We start from the raw sequence: 18718 nt of genomic DNA, 5'->3' as shown, positions 1-18718 counted from the left end.
TCCTCAGATGAAAGAAGGACCTTTCTAGACCAACTCCCCTCCCCTGCAAAAAACCCTAAGATTTGAATACATAACACTCAATTTCATCATCATTAGAATATGACTATTTTAAAAACAAAATGTTTGAAAGCCAAATAGTTCAGATGTAAGGTTCTGCAAACAACATTAACTTTGATTCAGTATCTTCTCACCATGTCTACCATGGGCCTGATTCAAAGTTCATTGATGTCAATGGGAATCTTTGAATCAGACCGCTGAGGCAGCATATTGGTGCACCATGAGTATTGCTATTTTTTTTTTTTAATAGCCACTTTGGGTATGGGAAAGCATGATTAGAGAAAAAAAATCGATGCTGCCCCTAACTACTTCAAAACACAAAATTAATATTCCCTATTAACATATTAAATTCCATATAGTTATCAATGTTTACTTACAAATATTAACAATACTGAATTTCAGCATCTCAGCTGAGAGTCTGCCCACTTATTCCTTACTTTGTAAACTAATTCGGTCTTAAATTCTTCTTATATATGTTCCCTGTAAAGCGGGACGCGGATCATAAATGAAAGACTAATATAGAAAGAACAGAGCTTCAGATCCCAGACTGAGTTTGCAGGGCTGGCGATTAGAAAGAACAGTTTTACTTGCAAGCTGAGCAAATGTGATATGGAGTCACTGTAAAGCAATTCCAAAAATGTCAGTTTTAAAATCACTTTTCATAGCATAGCAACAATTAAGTTAAACTTACTTATTGTCTCTTTATTCAGGTCTGAAAAACAACCTCAAATAGACTGACTCTATAATAATCCTTAGCCAGTTACAATACTTCAGTTGTGTCATGTCAATCATCTTCTTTTAAAACTAAATGATCACAATTTATTCACTGTCTTCCTACCTAGCTGCTTCCACTCTATTGAAAAACTTGGTTGTTCTATGATGGACTGTTTCTTGCTTACCTCTGTATTCACAAGTGACTAAAACTCGATACTGTACTCCAGATGCCACCTAGCCAAGGCTTTATAAAATGACTGCAGGACATCCTTGGATTTGGTTGATATTGGATGGGTAGGAGGTCATTCTTAGATCTATACCATATGTCAGATAAGAGTTTGTGGTCACTATTGGAAATGTACATGAGATATAAATGTAGAGAGTAAAGTGTGTTCTAGTGCACAGAGAGGAGATGGATACTGATACAGTCAGTAATTCGTGGAACCTTGATCCAAAACTTGAACTTCCGGTGTTTCAAACCTATGCTTTTCAAACCAATAGTCTAATAATGTGGTTTTAAATTTTAATCTTAGCTCTTTAAAAACAATTGTCTGGAAACTTCATATTTTTAACAAAGTTATTTAAAAACACACATATGAATATCTGATACAGATTGTGTTGGGTTTTTTTGGGGGGGGGAGGGGGGATTTTTACTTTCACACTCTTCTTTAAACTGAGCAGTTTACTTGACTGAAACGTACAAACTTCATCCAGAAGGAACTCCAGCTAGAAAATGAGGGGTAGCATAGTGAACACAGCTCTCTCACGTTCCTTTGTACAGGAAAAGGCACTGTGACAGACACTGAGCTCTAACAATCAGTTTACAGAGTCGCTAGCAACCTAACAAAACTGCTACAGTCACATGCAGGAAAATATTTTCCTTCTCATGGCACAAACTTTTTTTAGACCAGAATCAATAGGTTATTACTGAGAACACCACTCAGGTAAGCCAGCAAAGAATGAGACAGAGAGGAACCTTAAACATTTTAAACCTTGTTAATCACCAAGATGTCAAAGTGCTTTTAACTTTTACCCTTACATGGGAAAGGCTCTTAGGCTTCATATCTTCAGTTCAATTTCTGTTTTAACATAGTCTTATTCCAACCACTATTACTTAACCCATATGACACAAACTCAGAAACAAAGTCTGTGGGGGGGGGAGGGAGAGAGACAAATCAAGCACGTACAAATACCACATATGTACGCTTTAAACCAAGAACATGTGAAGGTGTCACTGCCAAGAGAAACAGGATCACATGGATCAACATGTTAGTATATGTTTTGAACTCTGCATGGAAGGAGGAAAAGCAGAAGACTGGCTACATAATTTTCCAGGATGGTGGGAAATGATTAGTTCACAGATTCTCTTGTAAAGTCATAATCCAAAATTTAAAGTTTTATTTGGTTCTTTTTTCAGCTGAAGACTAGATTACATGAGGATTTGCTACATGACCAACAAGGGAAAGGGGCAGTGCATCATTAGCACCAATTTAGAGATACATCATGATCAAAACCCCAATTCAATAAACACATGCTTGAGTGTGCTTTGTTGAACTGGGACCCTCACTAACGTAGGCCATTCCAGATTGCCCATCACCAGAGTAATGCAGTACTGATCTTATATGGTTGGTTTGAATATTTTTTCTAAGAAATCCCCTCATTCAGACAATGAAGTTGAAGTGATAAAGGCTTTGTTTTGAATCAGGTTTAATAAGTTATATTAGTGTTTCATAATCCATAAAACCATTCTTTACTTACTGAGCAAGTAACATTCACAAGATTTAATTATAAAAAGCCCCAATATATCACTGTTGTTTATCGGGTGCCATAAAGTTCCTTTTAAAAGAAATGACATAAAAATAAATGTAGTAAGTCGTAAGCATGTAATTCCTATGTAGATATAAAATCTACCAAATCTACCAAAAAGTGGGGGAGACTGGAGGGAGGGGCAGGTATCTATTTAAGTCTCTTTTAGAAGGGATCTTAGGGAAGGGAACATCACCTGGTATAAAAGTGACATTCTGTCTTGTAGCTATTGAAGGGGAAAAGTTACTGGTGTATGCACTTGAATCATCATCACTTACTCACCGAGAAGCGGCTATTCCTGCGCTAAAAAAAATAAACAGCATGACTGCTGCAATGATTTCTCTCCCAAGAAGGTCACTGATGTCTTCTGTTGGCTCAAAAATATGGCATGAGAGCCTGTTCCTATTCCTGGCTCTGCTATATAGTGACATGACCCTAACTCGGTGCTTTTGCTGAGTGCTGGAGGATCCTTTCGCTTAATATTCTGATGGATAGGTTAATCTGGCTAGGATCAGACTTCACCTTCCAACCCTGCTTAGGAGCATAACTAGGCAGCACCTAAATAATCAGTGTCACTTGCTATGCAATACATATTATTATTATTATTATTATTATTATTATTCTGCCAGGATGAAATTCTCCCATGTGCAATGAGCTAGCATAAAGTGTATACAGCACTTAAGACATACTCAAAACCACAAAATAAGGCTAAAATGGGATTTAAACGGTGCATGGACTTTGTGGAGGGGCTGAAAAAACAGACTTTACTAGGAAACCTGTTTGAAGAGGAGGTTACTCACCCTGTGCAGTAACTGACGTTCTTCGAGATGAGTGTCCCTGTGGGTGCTCCACTGTAGGTGCTGGTGCGTCCCTGCGCCTTCGCCCGGAGATTTTTACAGCAGTACTCATAGCGGCCACGCATGCTCAGAAGCTGCCTCCCGCTGTGACTCTAGGTTAATAGTACGCATGCGTGGCCGGTCTCCTCAGTTCCTTCTCTACCACGGAGGCCCCCAACTCCGAAGTAGAGGGGAGGAGGGTGGGTAGTGGAGCACCCACAGGGACACTCATCTCGAAGAACGTCAGTTACTGCACAGGGTGAGTAACCTCCTCTTCTTCGAGAGAGATGTCCCTGTGGGTGGCTCCACTGTAGGTGACTTAAAAGCTGTGTATCTTAAGGAGGTAGGGACTTCGGATCTGGCAGGAACGCCGTTGAAAGTACCGCTCTGCCCAAGCGTATGTCAGAGAGAGGGCCTTGAGTAAGGGCATAATGTTTAACAAAAGTGTGGTCCGAGGACCAGGTGGCTGCTTTACAAATGTCAGCCAAGGGAACTTTGCGTAAGAACGCGACTGAGGCAGCCAGAGATCTAGTGGAGTGTGTTCTAATGCCGTCTGGAGGTGTAACCTCCTTCAAGTGATAGCACAGTCGGATACACTGGGAGATCCAGTTCGAGAGTCTCTGGGTGGAAATAGGCGTGCCTTTAGAGCGGTCGGCGATAGAGACAAAAAGTCTGGAGGAAGCTCTAAAAGGTTTGGTTCTATCCAAATAGAATGACAAGGCTCTGCGTACATCTAGTGTATGCATTGAGGTTTCGAAGGAGTTCGCATGTGGTTTCGGAAAAAAAGTCGGCAGGTGTATGGGTTCATTAATATGGAATGACGAGTGGACCTTCGGAAGAAATCTGAGGGTAACCTTGTCTTTAAAAAATATCGTATATGGTGGGTGTGCCATGAGAGCTGCTATTTCTCCTGCCCGTCTGGCAGAAGTAATTGCCACTAGAAACGCTGTTTTCATCGAGAGGTGTAAGAGGGAGCACGTGGCTAGGGGTTCAAAAGGTTGTTGAGTTAGGGTAGATAGTACCAGATGAAGGTCCCACGGGGTGGTCGGTGGTTTAATGTCTGGATATAAGGTTTGTAGACCCTTGAGGAAACGCTTCGTAGTAGCGTGAGCAAAGACAGACGTATCATCAATTCTGTCGTGGAAAGTCGTAATAGCAGCTAAATGGACCCTGATGGAGCTGAAGGAAAGGCCGTTTTCTCCACCCCAACCTGCCCATGCTTCACCTCAAGGCCTGGTTCCTACGTGGTTCTCCCAACGCAAATTAGATTGCTCCAAACAAGTTCAGGAGGTACTCCTACATAGCAGAACGCTATCTACTCGCAAGACCTATCTTCAAAAGTGGAAACGGTTCACACATTGGTGTTCTATTCAACATCTTTGTCCTACCTCGGTACCTCTTTCATTTATATTGGACTATCTCTTGGGCCTTAAGCAATCTGGCCTTTCCTTCAATGTAGCGAATCTTTGACTGGAGTAGGCAGGGAGAGAGTCTTGTTTAAAGAATGCATATTCGGTTTGTAAACTGTTGCCAGCCACGCTTGGAAGCACCTCATGTGTAGGCGTGCATTCCGGACGACAAAAGTGCACGAGGCCATGTGACCTAGTAGTTGCAGGCAGTCCCGGGCAGTTACCTGAGGGCTGTTGCGAAGAATTGTGGCCAGTTGGTGTATGGAATTGAAGCGATCGGGTGGGAGCGATGCCAGCCCCGTCCGAGAGTCGAGGTCTGCGCCTATGAACTGCAGGTGCTGCGTGGGGCGTAATGTGGATTTGTCTCTGTTTATTTGTAGGCCGAGAGAAAGAAAGCACTCGACTGTGAGCCGTGTGAACCGGAGCGCCTCGTCGAATGTAGAAGCTTTGAGGAGGCAATCGTCGAGGTAAGGGAATATTACTACCCCTTGTCTCCTGAGGTGAGCAGTGACTACAGCTAGAAGTTTGGAAAAAGCACGGGGGGCTGTAGATAGTCCGAAGGGGAGTACCCTGTATTGGAAATGTGTGGAACCAAGGGTAAATCGGAGGAAACGTCTGTGGGCCGGATGTATAGTGACATGGAAATAGGCATCTTGTAGGTCGAGGGCAGAAAACCAGTCGCCCTGCTCCAGCGCTGGGATTATGGTAGTGAGGGTCACCATCTTGAACTTTTGCTTTTTGATGAATCTGTTGAGCCGCCTGAGATCGAGGATTGGTCGCCATCCCCCATTTTTCTTCTCCGTTAAGAAATAATGGGAGTAAAAACCCTTCCCTCTGTGTCGCTCTGGCACGATTTCTACTGCTCCCAGATGAAGGAGATGTTGCACTTCTTGGAGGAGTAGCTGCTTGTGAGAAGGGTCCCTGAAGAGGGACGGGGAGGGTGGGTGGGTGGGAGGTAAGGAGAGGAAGGGGATGACGTATCCAATTGTAACTACCTCTAAGACCCACTTGTCGGAGGTAATCTTCCTCCATTGTTGGAAAAAAGGTCGTAGGCGGTGTCCAAAGATTGGTGTGCCGGCTGAAGTGAGGGCGTTGCTTTCTAAACCCTCGACCAAGTCTTCAAATCTGCCTATTAGCTGGTGGGGGTTGAGGCGCCCCTGCAGAGTTTGGGCGACGTCGCTGGAATCTTGGTCGTGGACGTTGCGGCTGTTGCTGTTCCTGCGGTCTATGGGAAGGTTGTGTAAATGCGGGATAACGTGGCCGGTGGTATGGTTGGTATCGATATTGTCGTCTTCTTGCCGTAGGTGCCTGGAGACCTAGAGACCGGAGGGTTGTTCTGGAGTCTTTCATTGAATGAAGCACTTCATTCGTGTTAGAAGCAAAGAGTTTGTCACCGTCAAAGGGAAGATCTTCAATTGTGTTCTGAACTTCGCGAGGAAAAAAGGAAGAGGAGAGCCATGAGCCCCGTCGCATGACTATCGCTGTAGCGGTAGATCTTGCCGCTGTGTTGGCTACATCGAGGGCTGCTTGGAGAGCGGTGCGTGAGATGGCTTGGCCCTCAGAAACCATAGCTCTGAACTGTTGTTTTCTTTGTTCTGGAATGTCATCAATAAAGTCCATTAACTTATTATAGTTTTTATGGTCGTATTTTGCCAGGACTGCAGTATAATTAGCTATACGAAATTGGAGGGTGGAGGATGCATAGACCTTGCGACCAAACAGGTCCAGTCGTTTGCTATCCTTGTTAGGTGGGGCAGAACGAGAATACTGTTGTCTAGCCCTCTGGTTCGCAGCGTCTACTACCAATGAGTTTGGTGCTGGGTGGGTAAAAAGGAATTCAGAGTCCTTTGGAGAAATAAAATACTTCTTGTCCGCTTGCTTGCAGGTAGGTAGGCTTGTCGCTGGAGTCTGCCAGATGGACTTAGCGGGTTCTAAAAGGGCTGCGTTAATTGGGAGTGCCACTCTGGAGGAAGAAGGGGGCTGTAGGATGTTCGTTAGCTCATGCTGTTGTTCAGGAACCACGTCCAGGTTAATGTTCAGGTCACTAGCAACTCTCTTAAAGAGGTCCTGGAATTTTGTATATTCATCAGAGGGAGTGGGAGGAAGGGGAAGTAATGCTTCCTCAGGTGCTAACTCCGGGTCTGTTGGACCAGGAGAAGGGCTAGGTTTATCCTGGGAGCGTGGCTGTGTTGCCAGGCGTCTCGTGTCACTGGCATATGCATTAGGAGACGGCGCTGGATCAGTGTTGCGCCTGGTCGAGTGGCCACGGGGCATGTGTTCCCGAGGGTATGATGCCCATGGTGTCCAGTATTGCCATGGTGGCGGGTAGGGCATAGGTGGTGCCATCCAGGGGTTCATCCCCCAAGGGGCAGGGTCCTGAGAGTGGGATGAGGTAGTATTTCCATAACCCTTATTGCTCTGGGTCCGGGGCTGGGAGTCATGATATGGAGAAAAAACTCCCTGTGGATCTGCTTCCTCCTCACTGGAGGAAAACTGCTCAGATCCTGACTCAGGCATTGAAAAAGAGTATGCATTCATGAGCGGAGACTGCAAGGTAGGTGATACTAGAAGATCAGCTGTCTGGGTAAAATGAGTGAATGAAGCTCCTGCGGGAGATGAAAGCTGAGCCGATAGAGGCTGCCGCACAAGAGCATTCCCGCGATCGGGGCTTCTGGCTGTGATCTGTGTGTCAGAATGCCCCGCAGGCGTCGGTGCCGCGGTCGGTGCCGGGCGAGAAATGTCAGGCTGCCTCGGGTGAGGCGTGCTGTGGAATGTCGGCACCGTCTCATTCGCGGTGCCGAACGGTGCCGTAACTGAGGCAGGCAACTGGAAGCCTGATGCCTCGGCACCGGAGCTTCTCGGCGGCGCTGAAGCCTCAGGCGGCTTTTGCGCTGTTCCGGAGGAGCCTGGCTCATGGAAATTGCTGAGGCGAGGGATCACAGGCAGAGAGATCGTGGATCTGCCTGGAGAAACTTTATGCCTCATAGTCTTGTTCGGTGAGGAAAAGTGCCCCTTTTTCGTAGACTTCTTGAGCTTCTTTGGGGGGGGGGGGGGGGGCTGTGTCGGGTAGCGGAGCCGGCTTCAATGCCTGGGTCTGAAACTGACCCGATAGATTTTTGAAGCAGGAGCAGTTTGAGTTTAAGCTCCCTGTCTTTCCGTGCCCTGGAGCTGAGTTTACAGCAGTGGGCACATTTTTGGGGAATGTGAGCTTCCCCCAAACATTTTATGCACTTTGAGTGTCCGTCCGACAACGGGATAGCTTCCTTGCAGGTAGCGCAGCGTTTGAAACCTGTGGAGCCCGGCATAGCCGCGGCTGACAGAGAAATTTTTTTTTTTTTTTTTTTTTTTTAAACAGATGAACTGGGTAAGTAACTATACTAACAGAAAAAAACTGACAAGAACTGGTTACTAAAAGGTAAGAGTGAAGGATTTGCTAATGAGTCTGCTGAGCTCCGTCTCAGGCCGGGGACGGTTGAGAAGGAACTGAGGAGACCGGCCACGCATGCGTACTATTAACCTAGAGTCACAGCGGGGGGCAGCTTCTGAGCATGCGTGGCCGCTATGAGTACTGCTGTAAAAATCTCCGGGCGAAGGCGCAGGGACGCACCAGCACCTACACTGGAGCACCCACAGGGACATCTCTCGAAGAAGAACTTTAACTATGGAAGAACTAATGCCCCTGATTGATATGGCTAAACTGGATATATCATCTCTAATTGTGTGTAATACAAATTGGACTCCCTTCAAAACACCCCGTTCTCAAGGCTTCAGTCCCTGGGAAGTGGTTCAGTGTGGTGAAGGGACTGGTAAAGATCTTATTTCAAATGACACTGCAGAATGTCTTGCCAAATATACCCGCAAATCCTCTACAACTCTGTGTGCATGCGCAGGTACCACATACACGTGAGACTATTTGTATGTACAAAAGTCAGCACAAAGTTGCTTATTCTGATCAAAATAAATATTTTCCTGGAATTCTGTTCAAGAAAAAATAAAAATAAAAATTAAAAGGTCCCTTATGATTCCTATGGATCAAAGAAGACTGTCGGTACGTTATATGCAATATACATTAGCCAAACACAGTTATAGGCATCAGTACTCCTGCGCCTGTGCACCTATATAGGATTTTATATATCTTCCATTCACACAAACCAAAACACAGACAATCCAAACAGTCAACCAATTCCAACAATTCCTAATAATAACAACAAGCAGAGGAAACTTGAGCATGTTCTCTTCTGTGATTCACCTGTAAGTATGTCTGTTTCCTAGAGCCTCTGAGATGCGTGAGCTCTAACTCTTTGGTTATATTATTAGATTTTAAACCGTACAAGTAAATTGTTTCCTTGACAAATAAGTTATTCAAGTGGCTCATTCAGTAACAGGTGCACAAACTACTGAAGGGGCACAATCTGTGTGTAATAAAAAGTAGTTAGTTGTGCTCAATCATACCGGTTGAAGTACCTATTGGTTTCAGATGGATGAGCCTAAATACCCTCTCCATTGTCATCAGATCAGGAATGCATATCATTTTCCTCTGCCTGGTAAGGATAATTTGTTCTATAATAGCATAAATAACATTGGTAAAGTAACTGCTGAAATTCTCTAGGTGGTTAATGAAGCAAAACCTCTCGTTCTGAGTTGAGTTCACCCTGTGCAGAGGGCTGTCAGCAACGCCATGCACCACTTCAGTTCCACTTAAATCCCATGGATGAAATCCCAGGCGCACTGAAGTCAATGGAAAATTCCCATCGACTTCAATGGGGACAGGATTTCATCCAAAGCCTTAAATATGACTTATGTGCTGGCTCTCTGCACAGGGCTAGATTTGTCCCTTTGCTTGTAGGAGTCTCATGTTCATTTTGTACGGGACAGTTAGTGTGCAAGAAACTGATAAACACCTTAAGTGAAATTGATACTAAACAACATGTGCCCCATCCGCACTTACTTTACTATAGGCAGGTAAAGAATAGGTCAAGCCCAGAGGTACAGTGTATCTTCCTGAAATAACATGATCAATTTCTTACTTTTTCTTGATCTGGAGAAAAACTTGATGCCACCGGGCGAGGTAGACGGGTTAGAACTGGGAGAGGATTCTTTGGAAGAGGACCTGAAGATCCCACTGAAGCTCATTCGGCGTGGGGAGCGTGGGGGAGACTCCTGATATGGGAAGGGGAACACTGTTTTTGGTGAACCTGGGCTATGTTTAGATCTCACAGGAGCAGAAACGGGGCTGGAAGGTCGATTTTGGAGCCCTTTTGAGAAAAGGCCTTTCGAAGGGCTGCCCGTATGGTAGCTCTCTTCCACCTGAGGAGGGAAAAGAAAAACAAAACATTAATTCAACCCAGTGTGTTCCCTTAAAAGTCTCAGAACCTGCCTCTGTGGGTATGTCCATACCGCAGCTGGGCGTTGGGATTCCCACTGTGGGCAGACAGACTCTCATGAGCTCAGCTCAAGCTAGTGTGCTAAGAATAGCAGTGTGGATGCTGCGGCACGGGCAGTGGCTCAGGGTAGTGACCCAAGTCGAAGCCCACCTGAGCCCGGGTTCCAAGCATGAGCTGCCTCCCGTGGTGCAATGACCACAAGTCTGTCTACCTGGCTGGGAATCAGCGCTTCCGAGCTGCACTGCAGCCATAGCTTGTGAAGTCATTAATCTCATTACTAAGTGTCCAAAAACAACAATTGGGGTGAAATTCACCCTGGTACAAAAGGGCCAGCACAAAGCTCAGTGGGACTGATTTGGTGAATAGGACTGGTGTGGCCCTCAGCACAGGGATCTATGTCACCCCAACTGCATAAGCTCAGAGGAAAAATAAGACCAAAAAAATCCCAAACAACTGTTGGGGGAGGGGGAGATTTTCTTATGAATAAAATATTTTGATCTTGAAAAGAGAGAGCAACAAGATTCTTGCTCTCCGCATTTGCTAGCGGACACCACACATGGACAAAAGTGAGTTTAAGTGCTAGGTTCATCTGTCTGAAGTGAGTTGTATTGAGTTCCAAACCCCTTGCATGCCTGTTCCTTAACTCTCACTTGCACCTGGTAAACAAAGGATAAAGTTTTAGGCAGACAACATGCAAATCTGCCATCTTAAGCAAGATCCTCTTATAAGGTGCTTAGCTACATGTTCTCCTCTAGAACTTACACCTGCTGAGTCGCCAGGACTAACATAGCAGTCAAATAGCAACGCTCTGATTACCATAGGATCGGGCTACCCCACAACTCCTGTCCTGCTCATCAATTTATACTTTGTGCCAGTTCAATCTTCTCACCTGCACAATGTAGGATCATACCGTAAACTTATGACCTGAATAGGGACCTATTGTGTTGCAACTGTACAAGCCCATACAATAACTCCTCGCTTAACCTTGTAGTTATGTTCCTGAAAAAATAATACTTCAAGTGAAACAATGTTAAGCGAATCCAATTTCCCCATAAGAATTAATGTAAGTAGGGGGGTTAGGTTCCAGGGAAATTTTTTTTGCCAGACAAAAGACTATATATATTATACATATATACATATACACATATATACACACACACACACACACACATATATATACACAGTATAAGTTTTAAACAAACAATTTAATACTGTATACAGCAATGATGATTGTGAAGCTTGGTTGAGACGGTGGAGTCAGAGGGTGAGGTATTTCCCAGGGAATGCTTTACTGCCAAATGATGAACTAGCACTTGGCTGAGCCCTCAAGGGTTAACATGTAGCCTCACACTCTACAAGGCAGCATGAGTGGAGGGAGGAGACATAATATAGGCGTGGCAGTGGCTGCAAACATTCCCTGCGGAAACTGAATGTGATGATAAACCCACACTATCCCACTGGAGCGCACCACTCCCTCCACTTTCCAAAGTGCTGGGGGCGGGGAGGTGTGCATGTGTGTGCGAGAGAGAAGCGCATTGCCTCTTTAAGTACTCTGACCCCACTCTAAGTACATTGCCTTTTTAAGTAGATCAGCAAGTTGAGACAACAGCTGCTGCTGGCAAGCTCCCTCTGTCCTGAGCCCTGTCTCCGGTCATGTCCCTTCCCTGCTCTGTGGAGATGGGATACAGGACAAGGGGTAGGAGCGGGGTGAGGGGGACACCCTGACATCAGCATCCCTCTTTCCCTGCATCCCCGGCACAGCAAGCAGGAGGCTCCCAGGAGCAACTCCAAGGCAGAGGGCAGGAGCAGCACATGGCAGTGTGGGGAGGAACACCTGAATGCCCGGTAATTGATAGCCTGCTGGGCGGCTGTCCACAGGGAACTTAGGAGAGTTGATGGGGGTCTGCCGGTCCACCCTGGTTCCAAGCCCCCACCAGGTAGCTCCAATGGGCTGCTCTTCCTGCAAGCCGTGGACAAAACAGGTGGCTGCCAAACGACGTTAGAAGGGAGCATTGCGCAACTTTAAACGAGCATGTTCCCTAATAGATCAGCGACATAGCAACATTAACCGGGACGACTTTATGTGAGAAGTTACTGTACTCTCTGGGAATGGTTTTTCAACCAGTTATACAGCTACCGTATAGTAGCTCCATCTAGGTTGTGTTTCCTTAGTTTATGAGAACGTCACGTGAGACAGTATCAAAAGCCTTACTAAAGTCAAGATATATCACATCTACTGCTTCCCCCCGTCCACAAGGCTTGTTACCCTGTCAAAGAAAGCTATTAAGTTGGTTTGAGATGATTTGTTGTTGACAAATCCATGCTGACTTTTACTTATTACCTTATTATCTTCTAGGTGTTTGCAAATTTATTTGCTCCATTATCTTTTTGGGTACTGAAGTTAAGCTGACTTTACATAAGACGTAACCGCTATTGTTAGAATTGGAATTGCTCATTTATGAGCATAAACTTGACCTAGTTGGCATTACTGAAATCTGATGGAAAGATTCATACAATTGGAATGTGAGATAATGGTTATGGTCTATTTAGGAAGGATCGAGTGGGCAAAAGGGGATGGGGAGTGACATTCTGTCCAATATAGCGTTTCCTGTTTCCACTGGAAAATTGGAAGCAAATTATCTTGAATTCATATGGATTAATATTCTGACAGATAAAGTACAAGATGGGATACCAGTTGCCATCTGCTACAGACCACCAAATCACACTAGAGAACAGAATGATCGGCTTGTTAAGCCGTATCTGTAACGTGTAGGGGAGAAAAAAAAAAGTATTATCATGAGGGACTTCAATCTGAGCAACATATCCTCTCATGCTTCCAGTACTAAAATATCCTTATAATTTCAAAAAGGTTTAGAAGACAATTCCTTAACTCACAAAGTATTGCATCCAGCAAAGGGGGCTTCTATGTTAGACCTTATCTTGACAGATAAAGAGGAATTGACCACAGAACTAAAAAATAGTGATACCTTGGGTACAAGGGATCATTAGGACTTGATTACATTTGTATTGTGCAAACAGGATAAAGTCCAAACCAGTAAGATGAATATTCTTGGATCTTTAAAAGGGCCAATTTCACACAACTGAAAACAACTATGAGCCAAATCAGTTGAGAGAGAATTTAAACAGAAAATTGTGAATGAGAATTTGAATAGTTTAAGAAATGTTACTAGATGTCCAAAAAGCCACAATGAAGTAAGGGGGCCCTGCTGGTTAAAAAATAAAACAATACAAAAGACTTGGCTTAGAGGAGAAGTGAAAGCAGCTTTAAAATTTTTTAAAATACCTGTAAAACAAATAGAAGAAAGGGGAAGTGATAGCAATGAATAAGGTTAAGATTGTATCACGGTTATTTTTAGTAAAAGTCACTGACAGGTCACGAGCAACAAGCAAAATTCATGGGAGCCCATGACCTGTCTATGACTTCACTAAAAATAACAGGGGGGCAGGGTTGGGGCGGGGGGAGGAATGACAGCTGGAGCCCCATAGGGTTGGACTGACAACCTGAGCCCCACCGCCTTTGTGGGGGTGAGGGCAGGGAATAGCCTCGACTCCAGCTCTGGCCACAGACCCGGGAGGTGGGGGTAGGCAGCCCCGGCGGCAGCCATGGGGCGGGGCTAGGGTGACCAGACAGCAAATATGAAAAATCGGGACAGGGGTGGAGGGTAATAGGAGTCTATACAAGATAAAGACCCAAAAATCGGGACTGTCCCTATAAAATCGAGACATCTGGTCACGCTAGGTGGGGCACAGCCCTGGCTCTGGCCCAGCCACAGATGCGGGGGAGGGTATGGCAGCCACGGGGTAGGGGTGCACAGTCCCAGCTGAAGCCACAAGGGTGGGGAGGGGTGCACAGTCTCGGCTCCAGCACCAGCTGCAGGGCAGGGGCGTGCAGCCGCGGCTGAAGCTGCAGGGAGGGAGTTGGGATGCACAGACTTCGCTCCAGGGCAGGGGGGGAGTGGTGCACAGACCGGCTCTAGCCTCAGTTGCGGGGCAGGGGCACACAGCTGGGGGGGGGGGAGGTAGCGCACAGCCCCAGCCCCAGCTGCTGACAGCTGAAACCGGAAAAGTCACGGAGGTCCAGTAAAGTCACAGAATTCATGACTGTCATGACTAAATCATATCCTTAGCAATGAATATAACTCAGAAGCTAGGAATTGTAGAAAATTAATATGGGAGGCAAAAGAAGACGCAAGAAAAAATTAATGTCCAGCAGAGTTATGGATAAGAAGAGAGGATTTGAGTATATTAAGAGCAAAAGGAATCCTAACAATGGTATTGGTCCATTACTAGATGGAAATGGTAGAACTGTCTATAATAATGCAGAAAAGGCAGAAATGTTCAATAAATATTTGTTCTATATTTAGGAAAATGATGATGATGATGATGAAGTACTTTTCATTCCAATTGTAACTAAGGAGGATATTAAGTAGCAGTTACTAAAGCTGTATATTTTTAAATCTTAAAGTCTGGATAATTTGCATCCAAGAGTTTTAAAAGAGCTGACCAAGGAGCTTGCTGGACCATTAATGATGATATTTGCCAAGTCTTAGAACACTGGGGAAGTTCCAGATGAGTCAAGAAAGCTAATGTGCCAGTATTTTAAAAGGATAACCAAGATAACGTGGGTAATTATAGCCCTATTAGCCTGACATTGATCCCAGGCAAAATAATAGAACGGCTGATACTGGACTCAATTAATAAAGAATTAAAGGAGGGTAATATAATTAATGCCAATCAGTCTGGTCTATCGTAAAATAGATCTTGTCAAACTAACCTGATATTTTTTTACCAGATTACAAGGGCGGTTGAAAAAGCTGTGTGCGCTCAGGTAATATTCTTAGACTTCCACAAGGCATTTGACTTGGTACCACAGAATATTTTGATTATGAAACTAGAATGATACAAAATTAATGCTTCACACATTGAACTGATTAAAAACTGGCTAACTGATAGGTTTCAGAATATAATTGTAAATGGGGAATCATCATCAGGCAGGTTTGTTTCCAGTGGGGTCCCACCGGGATCAGTTCTTAGCATTGTGCTATTTAGTATTTTTATTAATGACCTGGAAGAAAACATAAAATCATTGCTGATAAAATTTGCAAATGACACATAGTTTGGGGGAGTGGTAAATAACGAAGAGGACAGGTCACTGATACAGAGCGATCTGAATTGCTTAGAAAGCTGGGTATAAGCAAACAATAGGCATTTTAATATGTCCAAATGTAAGGTCATCCATCTCAGAACAAAGAATGTTGGCCATTCTTACAGTATGGGGGACTCCATACTTGCAAGCAGTGGCTCTGAAAAGGACTTGGGAGTCATGGTGGATAGTCAGTTGAACATTAGCTCCGAGTGCTACACTGTGGCCAAAGGGCTAATGTTATCCTTGGGTATACAAACAGGGCAATCTGGATGAGGAATAGGGAGGTTACAATACTTCTGTATTTGGCACTGGTGCAACTGCTGCTTCAATACTGAGTCCAGTGCTGGTATCCACAGTTCAAGAAAGATGTTAATAAATTGGAGAGAGTTCAGAGAGGAGCCGTGAGACTGACTGGAAAACATTCCTTATAGTGACAGACTCAAGGAGCTCCATCTGTTCAGTTTAACAAAAGAGAAGGGTAAGTGATGACTTGACCACAGTCAATAGGTACTAGGGTGACCAGACAGCAAATGTGAAAAATTGGGATGCGGGTGGGGGGTAATAGGAGCCTATATAAGAAAAAGACCCAAAAATCAGGACTGTCCCTGGAAAATCGGGACATCTGGTCACCCTAATAGGTACCTAAATGGGGAACCGAAATTTGATAATCAAGAGCAATCCAGCCTAACAGACAAAAGTATAACAAGATCCAATGGCTGGAAGTTAAAGCTAGACAAATTCAGGCTAGAAACAAGATGCAAAATGTTAACAGTGATTGTTATATTAAGCATTGGAGTAACTTATCGAGGGCTGTAGTGGATTCTCCATTACTTACAATTTTAAACATCAAGCCTGAGTGTTTTTTCTAAAAAATATTCTCTAGTTCAAACAGGAATTAATTCAGGGAAGTTCTCTGGCCTGTGTTAAACAGGGATCAGGCTAGGTGATCACAGTGGTCCCTTCTGGCCTTAGAATCTATGAGCACCATCTCCTAGAGAGGAGTAGTTAACTGAAACCGACTGGAGGCAAGAGTGATGTAATGCTGGTAGGAAGCGCGAAGCAGTCACAGCCCTTGACAAGCTTCCCCTGTGGTCAGACATAAGTCTGCTGTATTGGACCCAACCCTTGGATCCCAGTTTCTTTTAAGCCCAGTGGGTGTAGGCAATATCCTGACACTGTCTTCACCTGACCTCTCTGGCACACTCCTGGGGAAGAGAACCTTTCTCTTGTACCCCCTTATTGGGATGTGGGATCCCACAGTCCAGCTGCCCTAGGCCCCAAGTTCTAGTGCTGATCCCTCGAGTGTCCCTAACAGCTTAAGCAAGCCTTTCCCAGAGCACCACCCAGGTGGGTACTTCCACCCATCCCTGCATGCAAGACCCTCCCTCAGTTTTCTTACCCCTCCCGAGAGCGCTTTGGGTCTTAGTGTCCTTTAGGGAGTCCAGGATCCTCTCTCCTCCAGCTCTTTCCAGTGATGGTCTCCCATGCTAGGGAATGTATCTCGTTTAAAAAGAAATTTCTAACGTTTTGTCCCTTCCTGTCCTTCCCTGGGGGGTTTTCCATTCTCCTACCCTCTTTGTGTTGGGCATAGAGGGTCATTAATAATTAATGTGTCTGCCACTTATTGTCTCGCCTGTCCATCTCTTTTTGAACCTAGGGGATTTACTCATTTTTCTCTCACCCCATTGATACCCTGTGCTGCAGTCCCCATCATGTCAGCTGAAGAAGAACGGAGGAGACTCCATTAAGGAGTGCCCCCAAGGGCTCTGTATTAACAGTGGACACTTCTTTTTCTGTGAGAGCTGAATACCCAGGCCTGGTTTATGCTTAACATTTAGATTGACCTAGCGACATCACCCAGGAGTGCCAAAAATTCACACCCGTGAGCTCCATAGTTAAGCTGACCTAACCCCCAGTGTAGCTATGGATTGGTCGATACAAGAATTTTTCCATTGACCTCGCTACTGCTGCTCGAAGAGGTAGATCAACTACAGCCAGCGAAAAACCTCTTCCTTCATTGTAGGAAGTGTGTACAGTGGCACAGCTGCAGTGCTATAGGTTTGCCGCACTAGCACCTGTAGTGTAACATGGCCTCAGCCTCTAAAGTACTTCCAACCCCTGCTGGCTCTGGGAACTGAGATCAGAAACGTAACCCAAGTCATTCACATGGAAGCACAGAGCACTCTCACTAGGCTACCGGGTCAGCCAACTTGGTCATATCCTATTTTATTTTAGGAAAGTGACATCTCTCTGATTCTGTAGGATGCTTTATCATCTCCTTGCTGTCACTCATGCAGAATCAAGGAAAGTAATAGTGCAGAGCATAACCACATGCTGCATGGGAATGCAAACCCTCCATTATCTTCTGGTCTAATCAAGCCAGCTCTTCTGATTCTATGAGCTCTTTTGTTCCACCGGAATGAGGAAACCATCCAATTAAGTTTATCAAAGAGCCTCTTATTGAGATTCACTGGAAGGGCAGGAAATAAGTACAGACTTCTAGCTAGTGTATTCTCTCTAATTACATTTATTCTCCCCATCAAGGAGAGTGGAAGGAGATTCCTTTTCTGTTAATCTGTCTTCATTTTTTTCAGTATAGAAGCATAATTAAGGTCAAATAATTCTCTGAAAGAGAAGGATAACAAAACCCAAATGTTCCATAAACATCCTAGCCCCTTTGAATGGGAAGAGGGGGAGGGCAATACAGGAATATTTAATAGGAGATGGGCTCAAGGCACAAATTTCAGATCAAAATGTTCCCTAAATTCAGCAGTGTCCAAAATCAGGATATTAGTTTGAGCCTATTTCTAGCCTGGGAATAAGACAATATTTTCAAACCTGAGTACCTATAGTTAAGCATTTAAATCCATAATCAGAAGTTGAATCAAGTGGACTGAATTTTCAGAGGTGCTGGGCACCACAAATTCCTTTGAACTCATGGTCAGATGGATGGTGAGAGGGATCATTTTAGCAGCAGTGTTTAGGATAGATTTTAGAGGAGTGATACATGTATCCAGGAGGCCACAGAAGAGTACTTTGTAGTCTTCAAGACCAAAGTCCAGACAAGTGCCCTAGCTTTTGGGACAGAATGGAAGAATCAGATTTTCAGTAAGAAATAGAGGAAAGAAAGCCACAAGATTTGGAGTGAGAGAGGAACGAGAGGCAGGATTGAAGATGAAGAGGAGGATGTTGAGTAGTGTTAGCAGTGATGGAGAATGGGGGAAATGATATTAGTTTAGGAGAACAGATTGATTAACTTTGTCTTGGCTGTATATGCTTGAGTGGTCAGTGAATTATCCAATCAGAAATCCAGAGGCGCCAAGGTGTGGGATTTGGCTCTGAGAT

At 44.6% G+C, this 18718-nt stretch overlaps 1 protein-coding gene and 1 long non-coding RNA gene across 6 annotated transcripts in view; one reads left to right on the top strand and one right to left on the bottom strand.

The window, feature by feature from the left end:
- The window catches only part of PRKAG2 (protein kinase AMP-activated non-catalytic subunit gamma 2), a 398056-nt gene that overhangs the window by 265459 nt on the left and 113879 nt on the right, over positions 1-18718 (bottom strand). For all 5 annotated transcript variants that reach the window (XM_054021185.1, XM_054021186.1, XM_054021187.1 and 2 more), the window contains one exon: positions 9850-10129. In XM_054021185.1, coding sequence (XP_053877160.1) covers positions 9850-10129 — 280 coding nt within the window. The remainder of the gene's footprint in view (positions 1-9849; positions 10130-18718) is intronic.
- Positions 5116-6449, top strand: LOC128833184 (uncharacterized). Its single transcript, XR_008444127.1, has 2 exons — positions 5116-5289; positions 6127-6449. It is a non-coding gene; the product is annotated as an uncharacterized LOC128833184 (long non-coding RNA).

Source organism: Malaclemys terrapin, chromosome 2 (genome assembly GCF_027887155.1).
Source record: "Malaclemys terrapin pileata isolate rMalTer1 chromosome 2, rMalTer1.hap1, whole genome shotgun sequence".
Classification (NCBI taxonomy): domain Eukaryota; kingdom Metazoa; phylum Chordata; order Testudines; family Emydidae; genus Malaclemys; species Malaclemys terrapin.
This window is presented reverse-complemented; position numbering and strand designations above follow the sequence as displayed.